General features: G+C 42.2%; 2 protein-coding genes across 2 annotated transcripts; both read left to right on the top strand.

The window, feature by feature from the left end:
* Window positions 1-8,704: 8,704 nt before the first annotated feature.
* LOC123492677 lies at window positions 8,705-10,993 on the top strand. Its single transcript, XM_045225444.1, has 6 exons — window positions 8,705-8,741; window positions 8,910-9,031; window positions 9,237-10,137; window positions 10,272-10,455; window positions 10,741-10,917; window positions 10,977-10,993. Exons 2-6 carry the CDS (start codon window positions 8,937-8,939, stop codon window positions 10,991-10,993), a joined length of 1,374 nt encoding a protein of 457 aa, XP_045081379.1. The 5' UTR covers window positions 8,705-8,741; window positions 8,910-8,936.
* A 575-nt stretch (window positions 10,994-11,568) lies between these two features.
* On the top strand, window positions 11,569-13,231 carry LOC121536041. Its single transcript, XM_041843329.2, has 3 exons — window positions 11,569-12,351; window positions 12,631-12,883; window positions 13,033-13,231. The coding sequence occupies exons 1-3, from the start codon at window positions 11,956-11,958 to the stop codon at window positions 13,125-13,127; spliced, it is 744 nt and encodes a 247-aa protein (XP_041699263.1). The 5' UTR covers window positions 11,569-11,955; the 3' UTR covers window positions 13,128-13,231.
* Window positions 13,232-15,993: the final 2,762 nt, after the last annotated feature.

Below are 15,993 nucleotides of genomic sequence, written 5' to 3' on the forward strand. Positions count from 1 at the left end.
GATCTTACAGAATGAGCTGCTGGAACCTGCCCATCTATCTCTAATTTTCACAACAGAAGAATCAAACCACTCCCTTTAGTTTCTCTCTCCCCTAACGAGCGGTACTGATCAGATACCTCTCCTTGTCTGTCATTAAAATCAAAGACCTCATCCTGTACCTCCATGATAGTATCTATATTCTCTCTACTACTATCTGTTCTCCTATTTTAACCCTATTCGTACTATCATTGATAGCACTCTCCATCCGTAACATAAACCCCTGAGTCTTCTTGCTAACCCCCTTTAATCTCAGAAAAGTTGTTGTCGGTGTCATACTTCCTACATTTGCTATTGCCATCATATCATTAATCCCTTCCAAAGTTACCATTAAAGTATGTATTAACCTTAATTATTTTTAGTGGCACAGTTACCAATATCCTCTGTGTATTATCTACTGTTGGAGTGACTACTGTAATCTACTCCTCCTGAACTCCCTCAATGACTGTGGAGGCTACAACAGACCTCAACTCTTCCATTATAAGCGTTACTTTATGAATTACATAGCCTTTTAACCAATAATTCTTAACCACTAGTGTCACTTTTTCCCAACTCTCAGTCCCATCTCTAATCCCTGACTTTCAAACTTTTGATTATAAAAATACACCTATAATTACCTTGATCTTCCTACTCTAAAGTGTCCTTCACTACTGTTCTCTCTCTCTTACTACTAACTTTGAAACTTAGCTTACTGTCTTAGAGTTCCTTCAACCCTAGTTCTCCTAACTTATTTTAATCTAATCTTTTCTCTCATAACCTTTAAAAACTTTTTCCACTGATTTATTCACAAAATCCCTTTACCACCAAATTTTTAGAATACGTGATTGGGAAAGTCCCCACCTGTTTCTGACTTCTTTACACAGACTTGGCAAACGACTAAACACCTTTTAGCCTAGCCTGAAATCTCTTAGTGTAAGAATGTAACCCAGAATAACCGTCACCCCTTTTAACTTTATTTCCCAGACAGATTGTCTAATAGGCAGTATCATCCTTCCTATGATACTATCTTTTTAAGCCAATATGATTCCCAAAAACCTACTTTTTAAAATCTTCTACCAGACAGTCGTCTAGTGTACATCTTATTGTACAATTCAATTTACACCATGCATCTCTTCCCAACACTGCAATAGGTATATGCTCTAATATTAGTATGTCTATTTTAATTTCTCCTTGATTTTTTATAGCATAGCTCAATTGGTTCCCTAAGAGTAATTAGCTGTTTTACTACCTCAAATCCCTATCCTAATTAGTTAATTTTACATAGTGAGATGTTTAACCTCTTTAGGCTGAACACAGATAAGTTTTTACACTATTCACTATCACTTCTCATAGTCCTCTGGTTTTACTTCAATTGTTAGATATTTTCTCTTCTTCTCTAATCGGTGCTATCAGCTGACACCCCCCTTCCGGATCTTCTAGGCACTCTAGAATCTTTAGGGTTCACCTGGAGAACAGGTGATCTTGAATTGCCCCTGTATCTTCCTTAAAAATGTTCTCTGTTTTTCCTCCTGACTTGTTGCACTCACAGGTAAAGTAACCAATCTGTCCACAATTATAACAGTCTTCTGAAAGTTGCTGGAAGTGTAGCTGAAATCTTCCTCCTCCTTCTATTTCTTCTCGTCCTCTTCCTCTCCAATTCTGTGTCTGTCCAGAAACTGGCTGTGGATATGGAACATTTGGTACCCCCCTTGGCTGGTACAATTGCATTTGATATTGTTCAGTTGAAGCTGTAACAGTGATTGTTGATTTGGTTCACTCTGATTCTTCATAACCAAAGCTTCTCTTCTCCACCAGTTGTATGATTGAGTTTTCTCCGAGTTTCTTCGTCCTGTTCTTTCTTGCTGTTGACATATCAGGATTCTTCAAAAGCTTATATTCTAAGTTCTGTCCTCAAAATATCATCTTCCATCATCTTCTTCAGCATCTTTGCCTCAATGTATTCTTCTTCTCCTCCAATTCTTGGGATTAAAAATGTTCTCAGCAGGTTTTCTCCTTGTCTCTTCAACGTCTCGAGCTGTTCCTCTAGCTCTCTTACCTCTCCCAAAGTCCTCGCTTCCTCCAGGCCTGATAAGCCTCGGTCTATATCTCCTTCTATTTCTTCTGTGCCAGTCCTTGTAGGATAAAATCCTCTTGAACATAAAGCACCTTTAATCTCCAAATCTTCATCGCTTTCTTCATCTTTGCTTTCATCAGAGATCAAATCTCGTGTATCCTTCTTCCTTCAACTTCCATCAGAGATCAAATCTCTAGTATCCTTCTTCTTTCCTCTCTTGCCAACTTCCTTCTGATCACAGAGTCATATCCACCCATGACCTCTTCTCAATCACTCATCTTCATCATCCTCATCTTCTTTAAGTTCCATCCTCCTTAACCTCCCTCTTTTCTTCCAGACATCTCATTTTCTTCCTTCTGGAGTTTTGATTCATCTTCATCGTCGTTTCTGCTTGTCCTCTATCTATTATTCGTTCATCTTCATCTCTGATGTAATAATCACCCTCCTGGATGATCACCGGAAGCTGAAGATAAACATCCCTAAGCTCTCTCCTTCCCTTAGCCTTATCTCTATAGCTTTGTTTATCTTATCGCTGGAATCTTTTATCAGTTTTTGTTTGAGAATGAAGGGCAACTTTTGTTTCATTTGCCGGATAACCTAGCAATACTCTTAACTAAAGGATTACCATTTTGTACTATATCAATCGGTGTAATCACCTTCATATAGCCTTGCTGTCCTTTCTCCCCATTGTAACTACTCTTTTATATTCCTTTATCGTGAATTATTTTATTTTAGACTGTATAGCCTATGGCTTCCCCCCTCTAATTATTAATATAAACCTAACAACTCATTTTTTTTGTTTTTTTTTGTTTTTTAAATAAATCAATTAAAAATCAATTAAAAATTATGAATAATTTAAAACCAATTTCTTATTTCTATATCCTATGTCACCAATTTATCAATTAGTGGCTATCTTACCACAACCCATCAGGAAAGTAAATGTAAGTTAGTCAACTTCAAAGCAATCCCAAAAACAAAGCCTGTAACCCCTTGCTCTATAACCCCTAATTATCTTAAATTTACAGAATAATGTCAGTCCTTGATTCCCAACACAATTCCAATCAAACCCCAGTGATGCACAGAGCCTCCAAAATGCAATTTTTAATGAAACATTTGCCAAGCCTATGCAAAATTGTCATAACATCACATATTTTGTAAGGGATGATTTTGTGAACTAGCCTGATATCTGATCCTCTGCCTCGTCACACCTTGTCACGTGACGCACGTCAGCACTTCCTGTATCTCCTCTCTCCTCTCGTTCCTCTCATATGACAAGGGAACAAAGACACAGAAACAGATTTTAGTAGTTAATGCAATCACTGAGTATTTCCAACCATTCAATATTCATTCGTTCTACATTATTCACTCTAAGACTCAATTCAGAACTAAATAGATCGCTCAAAAACATTTATTTTAATTTTAATCCGTCATTTAATTTAATTCATTATACTTCGCCAACATATATTTAATTTATAAATTCAATAGGTCACAAAACAAGTTTCATCTTTAACCATCCGCCGTTTAAACTAGAATACTCGTGTCAAAATATATCTTCTCTTTGTTTCCTCGTCTGTGTCTATTTCTCTCCCTGCGACACGCAGGCCCCCAGAAATATGACACTGTACCCACAATCCCGTTTTTGTAGTTTTACTATACCCTCGTGGTGTAGGTTTAGTACCGGAACCCAACGTCTCCTAATCTCGTGCCATAAACTCCAAATCCCACGTTTTGTAGTGTAGTGTCATAAAATTAAACGCATGCGCAAATGCATTCAATGATACGATTCCCGGACAATAGAACGATAGCATTACGCTACAGCTTCACTATTTTATACCTTATACTCACACAATTACACATAACAGAGCTCACATTTGCGTAGAACTTTAAATTCTACACACACATACATATTTTAAGAGGCTTAGTCCATCGCAATGGGACCTCTAAGGATACATTAGCATGTAGCACAGAACACAATTAGCATTTAGCATTAGCCGCCATATACCATGTAACATGAAACACACTCCCATTTAGCATTAACATTAGCCTTTAGCTAACTGCGGCCTACCACGCCCTAAGTAACCTGCACCGTGGCCAAATCAATGTCCAATTATCCCCGTCTAACTTTATGCTGCCGTAAGTTCTGGATAATCATAGAGAGGTTATCCCACACATATACTTCGTCAACTATAAGATGAGCATAACATACATATAATCCGTCCAGCTTATAATTCCCAGAATCAACCTTACCCCACCGACCGCGTTGCAAGGATTTTATGGCCCATTCCTAAAGAATCGCCTCGCTTCGAGGTCTTTACCAGATTCACGGTGCCCTAAATATGCATACGTATTCCTGACTTCATTCTGCCAATATCTGCCGTTAATATCTCTACCATCGATTGCTCTAAAATTCCAAGCCTACCCTCCCCTTTGTTGCCCTGTCTACCAGTGCAACAATTGATAATGATTAGCCAGACCCCCAGTAATCAGCAATAACTCCACGAGGCACGGTCGTATGGTACACCTCTCCAGTGTACACAAGCAGTATCAAAACTAACAATCTCACAAAGCTTGTGAGGAAAAAACTCACCCTTGTCTGGTCATGACTTCAGACCGAGTTAGCTTAAGTTAGCCTGGCGGCTACAAATGAACAAAGGAGAACTGCAGACCAGCCCCATGTTGGGTGCCATTTGTCGTATCGAGTGAGTGGTGGCAATTATTGCTGATAAACAAAGGAGTCCGCTCATACTGAATCCTTGATCATAAGTTTATTCAGATCACAAGCTTTCAGCATGAGTGACAGGTGACATGACACCCGGAGAGCGACGCCTCAGAATGGCCGCTCTGCCTCTCTTCTTCGTTTACCCCTATTTATAAACAATGCAAAAAGATGGGCTCCCTCTTCTGGCCAATCACCAGTCTCCCCTGTCTACAACACACTTTCTGTCTGTTGTATGTGGCGTTACACTAAAACATTCCCTCTTGATACTAAAATCAACATTCTTTCAGTTCCACTTAAAAAACATTTAACACCATGATAATCTCAATACACTACAAAATCTAAATATACTTAATATTTGAGATTCTTCAAAGTAGCCACCCTTTGCCTTGATGACAGCTTTGCACACTCTTGGCATTCTCTCAACCAGCTTCATGAGGTAGTCACCTGGAATGCATTTAACAGGTGTGCCTTCTTAAAAGCTAATTTGTGAAATGTATTTCCTTCTTAATGCGTTTGAGCCAATCAGTTGTGTTGTGACAAGGGTGGTATACAGAAGATAGCCCTATCTGGTAAAGACCAAGTCCATATTATGGCAAGAATAGCTTAAATAAGCAAAGAGAAATTACAGTCCATCATTACTTTAAGACATGAAGGTCAGTCAATCCGGAAAATTACAAGAAGTTTGAAAGTTTCTTCAAGTGCAGTCGCAAAAACCATCAAGCTCTATGATGAAACTGGCTCTCATGAGGACCGCCACAGGAAAGGAAGACCCAGAGTTACCTCTGCTGCAGAGGATAAGTTCATTAGAGTTACCAGCCTCAGAAATTGCAGCCCAAATAAATGCTTCACAGAGTTCAAGTAACAGACACATGTCAACATCAACTGTTCAGAGGAGACTGTGTGAATCAGGCCTTCATGGTCGAATTGCTGCAAAGAAACCACTACTAAAGGACACCAATAATAAGAAGAGACTTGCTTGGGCCAAGAAACACGAGCAATGGACATTAGACCGGTGGAAATCTGTCCTTTGGTCTGACGAGTCCAAATGTGAGATTTTTGGTTCCAACCACCGTGTCATTGTGAGACGCAGAGTAGGTGAACAGATGATCTCCGCGTGTGTGGTTCCCACCATGAAGCATGGAGGAGGTGGTGTGATGGTGTGGGGAGTGCATTGCTGGTGACACTGTCAGTGATTTATTTAGAATTCAAGGCACACTTCACCAGCATGGTTACCAAAGCATTCTGCAGCAATACGCCATCCCATCTGGTTTGTGCTTAGTCGGACTATCATTTGTTTTTCAACAGGACAATGACACAACACGCCTCCAGGCTGTGTAAGGGCTACTTGACCAAGAAGGAGAGTGATGGAGTGCTGCATCAGATGACCTGGCCTCCACGATCACCTGAACTCAACCCAATTGAGATGGTCTGGGATGAGTTGGACCGCAGAGTGAAGGAAAAGCAGCCAACAAGTGCTCAGCATATGTGGGAACTCCTTCAAGACTGTTGGAAAAGCATTCCAGGTTAAGCTGGTTGAGAGAATGCCAAGAGTGTGCAAAGCTTTCATCAAGGCAAAGGGTGGCTACTTTTAAGAATCTAAAATCTATAATACATTTGTAATTGTTTAACACTTTTTTGGTTACTACATGATTCCATATGTGTTATTTCATAGTTTTGAGGTCTTCATTATTATTCTACAATGTAGAAAATAGTAAAAAATTAAGAAAATCCCTTGAATGAGCATGTGTGTCCAAACTTTTGACAGGTACTGTACATTATTGTAATTCAAAATAGATGATAGACATAGTCTATTTGCAAGTGTAAATAAATGTAGACTGTATTTATAGGCTAACCATTGCCATTGTCATTTATGCTTTGGTAATAAATACATGTAGGTATCTTTAATTACGCAGGAGTCAAACAAATCAAACATAATTTTGCTGACAATTAGCTCTATGTTGATGTTTTCGCTTGGTTATTTGATTATCGACATCATGCATTTTTGCTTTCGCTTTTACGCGTGAACAAAGAGAGCGCAGCGCATCACCTGTCACACAGTGTGACAACTATCGAACTGTAGCCTACAGTAGACGTAACAATACGCACAATCCATAACAGTATCTTCACAATCAATTTCTATGGAGATGGAATGTTTGATTTCTCCAGAATGTCAGAATGTTAGCTAAAAACATTAGTTTGCGCCAACCCAAGCACGAACACCTTTGCGAATTAGCTACAATTACTCATCTTTATTTTTAGTTATTGTCAAAAGTCCATCTATCATTTCCTCAAATTATTAATGGATTTTAGCAATAAAAACCCGAGTGCCTCTTCTACATCTGCACAGGTAAATCCTATGATTCTATTTTAGTTTTAATCGTTCAATTATGTCCTTGTAGAAAGTATAGTACTGATATGTTGTTATGTTCTCAAGATGTTCAGTTCGAGTGCTGAATACCTGCAGACTGTAGAGCGCTGCTGGGACAAGAGTTACTACAATGAGCAGGTAAAATTAAATAATCTTAATTTCAGAAAACACTGTAGTGTATTAAAATTATGTCTTTGTTAAATGTTTTTCATGAAGAAATGGAAGGTTGATTGTTGCTATCAAGAGGGAAGGTTTTAGCGTGATGTCACATATGACAGACAGGAAGTGGGTGGTAAGATACGGGGATTGAACAGTAGAGGGAGCCATTCAACTCTTGGAAGGCTATATAAAGGGGGGAGCAACGACGGAGAGTTAGAATACAGTAAGATTTATTTGGGACTGGTTCTCCGGACATCGCGTCTGTACTTACGCTGAAACCTCGTGGTTTGAATAAAGGCCTTTGAACACGATACAGCTTAAGCAGACTCCTTGATTGACGGTAACACCTACGAATAACCTACACTACAGTGGCTACTTTGAAGAATCTAAAATCTATAATATATTTTGATTTGTTTAACACTTTTTTGGTTACTACATGATTCCATATGTGTTATTTCATAGTTTTGATGTCTTCACTATTATTCTACAATGTAGAAAATAGTAAAAATAAAGAAAAACCCTTGAATGTGTAGGTGTGTCCAAACTTTTGACTGGTACTGTATATTTATTTATTTATTGCTCTTTACTTGTCAGTGTTCCCAAATAGGACATTATTTGTATTTTTACTTAAACATGCAAACACCATCAGATAGAATTCATAGCAATCAGTGCACTGGGTTAGTCAGATTTGATGAAATATACATGTAACAGAACAGATGACCTGGAATGACATTCACTCTCACGGGATGGGTTACCAAAAATACAAAACTGAAAGCCACACCCCCAATAAGCCACAAATATAACTGCATTGAGGCATATGTCACTGTGCTTCTATGGTTATATGCACCATGCCACTGCTTATTTCATTTGTTCATTTAGCAAACAAGACAGCTCATAATTCAGTGCCTTCATCAGTCAACACATCTATATTTTAGCTTTAGTGCAACATTTTCTCTCAGCCTCATGGCAAAAATGTGTAGAATTGCAGGAAGTTTCTGGACCACCCACATTTTTGCAGGCACACCCATCAACAAATTTCTGTCTACGCCACTTTTTTTCACTAGGCAAGTCAGTTAAGAACAAATTCTTATTTCCAATGACGGCCTACACCGGCCAAACCCAGACGACGCTGGGCCAATTGTGCGCCGCCCTATGGGACTCCCAATCACAGCCGGTTGTGATACTGCCTGGGATTGAACCAGGGGGTCTGTAGTGACGCCTCAAGCACTGAGATGCAGTGCCTTAGACCGCTGCGCCACTCGGGAGCCTGATTCACTATCATAGGCTCACTGAGAAATCAATGTGAGAGTAGAGGAAGGAAAACAAGGCAGGCATGTTGAGTTACTCTGTTTTTGATTTTAAGGTTCAGAAAGGAAGCAGCGGAAGGGAATGACATAGCTCACCTGGTAAGACATTAGAAAGACATCTACAGTATAAGTTAAGATAATAAACAGTTAGTGAGTTATTCTTTCTAATAAACCATATCCTTAACATTGGCTCAAGGTACGTTGATGTCAATATTTTTCCCCCTCACTGCTATGGGCATTAATGGCACCCCCTGTTTACTGTGACAGACCTGGGAGGTGAACACTCAACTCAGAATGAGGGACATTGAACATGAGGCTTTTACTGAGTTGGCCACCGACCTTAGTCAACCCATTGACTCACTTGACTTAAATACTGACCTCTCCTACCTGTGAGTCACATTCACTCTCTATGTTACAGTTGTTTGCTCTATGTATTATTCTAGCTATCCATTGATGCTATATGAAATGACTAGTGCAGGGTCCTATATCAATCAGTCAAACTTAGTTTACTGTATACAGCATCATTCTTACAGAGGATGCATTTCAAAGTGCATAAAAGTGTTTCCTCTTGTCTCTCTGGCTTGTATATTTTAGAAACCCTGAGGTCTGCGATGAGGTTGTAAGAGCTCTAAAGAGCATTTCCCGGAGCCTGGCCTTCCAGCCGTACTCCAAGCTGTGCTGTCCCTCTAAGGTGGTGGTGGACATCGTGCCCAGGCTGCTCCAGGCCCTCTGGTCCCGCCAGATGGAAGGCCCCTGTGACATGTCCTCCATGGCCCTGAGCAACATGAGTGTCACCAAAGTGCTGGCAGTAGTGGATAACCTCTCTGGAGTTCTGAAGGCCCTTCCTGTCGCTCAGGTCTACTACTCACGTTCCACTGGTGTCAGGATGGTCCACTCACTCAACCGTAAGATCCAGTTCCTAAGCAGCCCTGAGGACCTTAGGAGGACTCTTTTAATCCAAAGTTCCACCCTGATCAGCACCATCATTGAAGCTGTGAGCACGAAAGTCCAGAGGATGTTTGAAGCTCCTGCTGACTACATTCCATTAAGCTCTATCCGCAGCTGGCTATCAGAGCCAAAGGCGAGCGAGGTTCGTCCAAAGTGCTCTGACCAGCTGGTAATCTCCTCGGAGCTCCTGAGGACCATCATTGGTCTGATAGTTTATGTAGTCTTCGAAGGCCACCTAGAGGAAGACATCAACCTTCATTACTGGCCCCTCATAAATGACATAATCCACCAGCTGTCACTGTGTGGGGTCAAAGTCACAAAGAGAGCGAGCAAGGCTAACTGGCATCTTGGCTGGGACCAGATCCTTGAGATGGTGACAAACATCCATACCCATCTTCACCACTACACTGGCACAGAGCTGGTACTTAAGTTTGCAACATCTGCCAGGGGCACCATGCTAACGAGGCACATGGTTCACCATGTGGTCGAGGAGCTGGTAAAGCTGAAGGACTTGGATGAAGGGACAACAGCTTCAGGGAGCAGTGAGGTAAGCAATGATTACAAGTGTTTATCTTTATGAAAGTCCACTTATTCAAAACATTTTTGTTGTCGTTGTTGGTAAAAAGAAGATCTGAAATGTTGCAAATGTTCTGTTAAATATGATATCCTTGTTGCTTTCAGTCTGTGGACGTGAACCTGGCAATCACCGACCACTTTGTCCCTATCCTTGTCAAAGCGGTGGACTGGCTTCAACCCCTGGCCACTACCCCAGCGGTGGACATAGCAGCACCCCTAATCACTAACTCAGTCAAAGTGGACAACATCACAACAACCCTGACCACTACACCAGTTGACCTCCAGTCAGGTGAGTTAAATTGACACTAATCACTTTGACAGGTTATCATTTCTTACTGTAATAGGGCCTCCTGTAGCTCAGTTGGTAGAGCATGGCGCTTGCAACGCCAGGGTTGTGGGTTCAATTCCCATGGGGTGGCAGTATGAAAAATGTATGCACTCACTAACTGTAAGTCGCTCTGGATAAGAGCATCTGGTAAATGTAATATAACTTATTAGCTAATGTTTTGTAACTAGACAATTTCGTAATTAAGTTGTGTTTTTATGAGATTGATCTTCTCCTTCTAATTTCAAGGGGATGTTGTGGTCAAACACCCAGCACCCTGCATACTACCCCCAGGCTTTGCCCCGGCACCATGCACCCCACCACCAAGCTTTGCTCTTGCATCCTGCACCCCACCACCAGGCTTTTCCCCAGCATCCTGCCCCCCACCACCAGGCTTTTCCCAGGCATCCTGCCCCCCACCACCAGGCTTTGCTCCAGCACCCTGCATTCCACCCCCAGGCTTTGCCCCGGCAACCCACCACCAGGCTTGCCCCAGCACTAGGCTTTGCCTCCACCTGCACCCCACCACCAGGCTTTGCTCTTGCATCCTTCCCCCCACCACCAGTCCCTCCCCCGTCCATCCTGAGACACATTGTCCTCCGGTTCTTGGAGAAGTCAGGTGAGTTACATTGACACAATCACTTTGACAGGTTATCATTTTTCACTGTAATAGGGCCTCCTGTAGCTCAGTTGGTAGAGCATGGCGCTTGCAATGCCAGGCTTGTGGGTTCAATTCCCACGGGGGGCCAGTATGAAAAATGTATGCACTCACTAACTGTAAGTCGCTCTGGATAAGAGCTTCTGCTAAATGACGTAAATGTAATATAACTTGATGTCATCGGCCTCCCCCCTTGCTTGGGGAACAATAGAGAAGCAACATAGAACAAAAGAGCCTACCCACACTTGTGCTATGTCATGACATACCTGGACCACCTATTGAGATGTGACTTTTGTTAAGTAAATCAGGTGTTAAATGAGGTGAAAAGGAGACTGGAGTGCCACTTAAAGTTTTTATGTAAGACTGATCTTCACTTTGTCCGCCACCAACAGGCTGTGCTCCGGCACACTGCACCCCCACCACCAGGCTTTGCCCCGGCACCCTGCACCCCACCACCAGGCTTTGCCCCAGCACCCTGCATTCCACCCCCAGGCTTTGCCTCGGCATCCTGCACCCCACGACCAGGCTTTGCCCCGGCACCCTGCACCCCACCACCAGGCTTTGCCCCAGCACCCTGTATTCCACCCCCAGGCTTTGCCCCGGCACCCTGCACTCCACCACCAGGCTTTGCCCCAGCACCCTGCATTCCACCCCCAGGCTTTGCCCCGGCACCCTGCACCCCACCACCAGGCTTTGCCCCAGCACCCTGCATTCCACCCCCAGGCTTTGCCTCGGCATCCTGCACCCCACCACCAGGCTTTTCCCCAGCAACCTGCACTCCGTCGCCATGCTTTGCAGCTAATGCCATGCCAGGCTTTGGCACGAAAGTCATCCTGAAAGAAATGGTCCTGCTATTCCTGGAGAGGCTCCCTCCTGCATCAGAGGACCTTGTGTCAGAGTGCCTCACTGTCGCCGATCGTATCTGCACGCTGTTTCAAAGCATCACTGCCAGATTCCGCAACATCATTAATGAGGACCTGGAGAAATGTACAGACTCTGACAGTAAGCAGTACTGGGCTTACACCTTCTACTGGGAGTACATGAAGAGGTACCCATCATCCCAGTGCCTGGGGATTGAAGCCTTCACATGTGATGAGGAGAGATGTTTAGTGGTGGCCAACTTGTTTGCAAAGAAAATGTACCCCAAGATGTTCCTCTCAGCAGAAGACTTCGACACGGCTGAAGATTCAGGGAGCAATGGAGTAAGCAATGATTTCAAGTGTTTATCTTTATAAAAGTCCACTCATTCAGTTATCTCTGATACTGCACTGTCGGAGCTAGAAGCACAAGCATTTCGCTACACCCGCTATAACATCTGCTAAACACGTGTATGTGACAAATCAAATTTGATTTGATGATTTTATTTTATTTTATCCAAAAATGTATTGTTGTCGATATTGGTAAAAAATAGTAAATCTGCAATGTTGCAAATGTTATGTTAAATAATAAATATCTTAAATATTTAATATTTTTGCTTTCAGTCTGTGGACATGAACCTGGCAATCTCCGACGAATTTGTCCCTAACCCTGTCAAGGTGTTGGAGGTGCTTCGACCCCTGTCACTGCCAGACATCAAAGAGCCCTTGACCACTATCCATGACAAAGTGGTGGACAACACAACAACAACCCTGGTTGCTGCCCCAGTTAAGGTGGACAACATCACAACACCCCTGGCCCTGACCATTAACCCAGTCAACCTCAAGGTTACGGATGAACCAGTTGACCTCCAGTCAGGTGAGTTACATTAACACAGATCACTTTGACAGGTTATCATTTCCCTCTGTAATATAAGGTATTAGCTAATGTTTTATTATAACTAGACAGTTTTTGTAAATAATTTAAGCTATTGTGTGAGATTGATCTTCTCCTTATATAATTTCCAGAAGATGTTGTGGTCATCAAACCAAAGAAAAGCAGAGTCATGAGATTCTTCCGTCGACTTTTCTGCTGCATGTCCAAAGATGATTTCAAGGTGTGAACCTGACCAGCTTTTCAGCTGATGACTTCAGATCACACACACACATTTACATTACATTTACATTTTATCCAGAGCGACTTACAGTTAGTGCATACATTTTCATACTGGCCCCCCTGGCCATCGAACCCACAACCCTGGCGTTGCAAGCTCCATGCTCTACCAACTGAGCTACACGGGGCCACACCTTCAGCTCACACACTTATATGTGCGCACGTACACACACACACACACACACACACACACACGCACACACCACAGTTCTTTAAAATGTTTGAGTTTCCCATGTTAAACATTTCTCATTACTTTTTTCCTCATTAAATATTTTAAGAACAAGTTATTTTGTCTTCATTCAATGTTGACTGTTTTTACTATTTACAGTAGCAATCAATTAGGATTGTTATTTTTTTCAAATACAGTTTCAATTCACATTTCATCACAAACTTTAAATTACATATTATTTATGCATCAACAACATGTATTGAATGTGTGTTTAGACTGAGTTTCCTACTGTACTTCTTCAGTTTTCCAGCAGAGGGCAGTCTTGTCTAATATCTGAAGTCATGTCTGTTACAGTAATTCTGATGGCCTTGTGTCTTGGTGTATATGTTTTTAGTCATTATCATGTACTATAAAGAATACTACATTGAAATATATGGATATAAACTGACAAGCATGACCACAGTACAAAGAACAATGGTCTGTATGTGTATGCTATTAAGCTATTAGTCTGAAAGATAGGGCCATATCCAACAATGTTTCCCTTTCTTTGATTGCAACATCTGTATGGGTAATCCACAGGGGTCCCTGTTGGACTAGATAGATTATGGAAACCAAAGAAAGCTTTACAGTTTACTCTGTAGCAGGGATCTGGTTCATTTCAGTTTCAAGTGATTATGATGACCACGCCTCTCACTACATGATGTGTGGGGGCTGTGGTGAGACTGGGAACAAGACCATGGGAAGAACTAGTAGGAAAACGTTGAGACACATCAACTACAGTGCCATGCAGTACATCGGTCAAGAGTGGTGCCTTTAAAAAAATAACTGATGGAAGATACTGTACTGTATTTAGACTCCAGTCTGATTCCCACACCTTTCAACAGCACAACACCCCCGAGACCCGTGCAGGCGCAGATCTACAGCTCCCGCCAATGCCCTCGGTCCAGGTTTCCCACTTCTTTAACTCTGTGATACACACACCACAACCCCCCACCCCTTACCCCTGCCCAGCCCGTCCCACACGTACACAAACACACACCTCTCCCTGTCAAATTAGCAGTGGTTCACAGGGCTGGGGGGGGGGTGAGAAGAAGCCTGGCACGGAGCTACAGTGAGAGGCAGCGGAGGGCCTGATTGAAAGGCTTCCGAGAATTCTCTGGCTTTGTTGTGTAGTTCTATCCGCAGCGTATAGGAGACGAGTAATGGCTTTAGCAGGGCCAGGTACACAAAGCTCCTGTGGCCACAGACCGGAGCAGGACAAACTTTACTGTTGACATCTGGAATTTCTTTCCTCCCTTCTCTTTTTTTCTTCTTCTTCTCTCTCCTCCTTTTTTTGATTGAGGGGTGACTCACTGGTGTTCCAGCTTGTACTGTATCCATCATCGTAAAGGCGTCAGCTGGCTAAATGTAGATGTTTTGTTTGCCTGTCCATGGTCATGTACTGTACTGTATGGTTTTATCATGCCCTCTTGTATGTTTGACTGAGGAGAACACTGCAGTTAACTGACTGTGTGACAATCCTTCATGTTGAACCCGTATAACATGTATCTCTGTATGCGTATGCACACATACACAATCCATGTCTCAATTGTCTCAAGGCTTAAAAATCCTTCTTTACCCCGTCTCCTCCCCTTCATCTACACTGATTGAAGTGGATTTAACAAGTGAAATCAATAAGGGATCATAGTATTCACCTGGATTCACCTGGTCAGTCTGTGTCATGGAAAGAGCAGGTGTTCTTAATGTTTTGTATTCTCAGTGTATATATATATATACAGTTGAAGTCGGATGTTTACCTTAGCCAAATACATTTAAACTCAGTTTTCCACAATTCCTGACATTTAATCCTAGTAAAAATTCCCTGTCTTAGGTCAGTTAGGATCACCACTTTATTTTAAGAATGTGAAATGTCAGAATAATAGTAGAGAGAATGTTTTATTTCAGCTTTTATTTCTTTCATCTCATTCCCAGTGGGTCAGAAGTTTACATACACTCAATTAGTATTTGGTAGCATTGCCTTTAAATTGTTTAACTTGGGTCAAATGTTTCGGGTAGCCTTCCACAAGCGTCCCACAATAAATTGGGTGAATTTTGGCCCATTCCTCCTGACAGAGCTGGTGTAACTGAGTCAGGTTTGTAGGCCTCCTTGCTCGCACACGTTTTTTCAGTTCTGCCAACAAATGTTCTATAGGATTGAGGTCAGGGCTTTGTGATGGCCACTCCAATACTTTGACTTTGTTGTCCTTAAGCCATTTTGCCACAACTTTGGAAGTATGCTTTGGGTCATTGTCCAGTTGGAAGACCCATTTGCGACCAAGCTTTAACACCCTGACTGATGTCTTGAGATGTTGCTTCAATATATCCACATAACTTTCCTTCCTCATGATGCCATCTATTTTGTGAAGTGCACCAGTCCCTCCTGCTGCAAAGCACCCCCACAGCATGATCCCACGGTTGGGATGGTGTTCTTCGGCTTGCAAGCCTACCCCTTTTTCATCCAAACATAACGATGGTCATTGTGGCCAAACAGTTCTATTTTTGTTTCATCAGACCAGAGGACATTTCTCCAAAAAGTACGATCTTTGTCCCCATGCAGGGGCGGTGTGTTCAATAGGGCGATATGGGCGACGCACTGCCAAACGGGAAA

The sequence above is a fragment of the Coregonus clupeaformis genome, chromosome 2, assembly GCF_020615455.1.
Source record: "Coregonus clupeaformis isolate EN_2021a chromosome 2, ASM2061545v1, whole genome shotgun sequence".
NCBI classification, from domain to species: domain Eukaryota; kingdom Metazoa; phylum Chordata; class Actinopteri; order Salmoniformes; family Salmonidae; genus Coregonus; species Coregonus clupeaformis.

What these genes read in the sequence shown, in the direction of transcription:
- LOC123492677 (XM_045225444.1), top strand. Translation starts at nt 8,937, where the DNA reads ATGAGGGACATTGAACATGAGGCTTTTACTGAGTTGGCCACCGACCTT. An exon ending in CAGCTTCAGGGAGCAGTGAG is followed by an intron (nt 10,138 to 10,271) that starts GTAAGCAATGAT and finishes TGTTGCTTTCAG; the next exon opens with TCTGTGGACGTGAACCTGGC. An exon ending in ACCAGTTGACCTCCAGTCAG is followed by an intron (nt 10,456 to 10,740) that starts GTGAGTTAAATT and finishes TCTAATTTCAAG; the next exon opens with GGGATGTTGTGGTCAAACAC.
- LOC121536041 (XM_041843329.2), top strand. Translation starts at nt 11,956, where the DNA reads ATGCCAGGCTTTGGCACGAAAGTCATCCTGAAAGAAATGGTCCTGCTA. An exon ending in AAGATTCAGGGAGCAATGGA is followed by an intron (nt 12,352 to 12,630) that starts GTAAGCAATGAT and finishes TTTTGCTTTCAG; the next exon opens with TCTGTGGACATGAACCTGGC. An exon ending in ACCAGTTGACCTCCAGTCAG is followed by an intron (nt 12,884 to 13,032) that starts GTGAGTTACATT and finishes TATAATTTCCAG; the next exon opens with AAGATGTTGTGGTCATCAAA.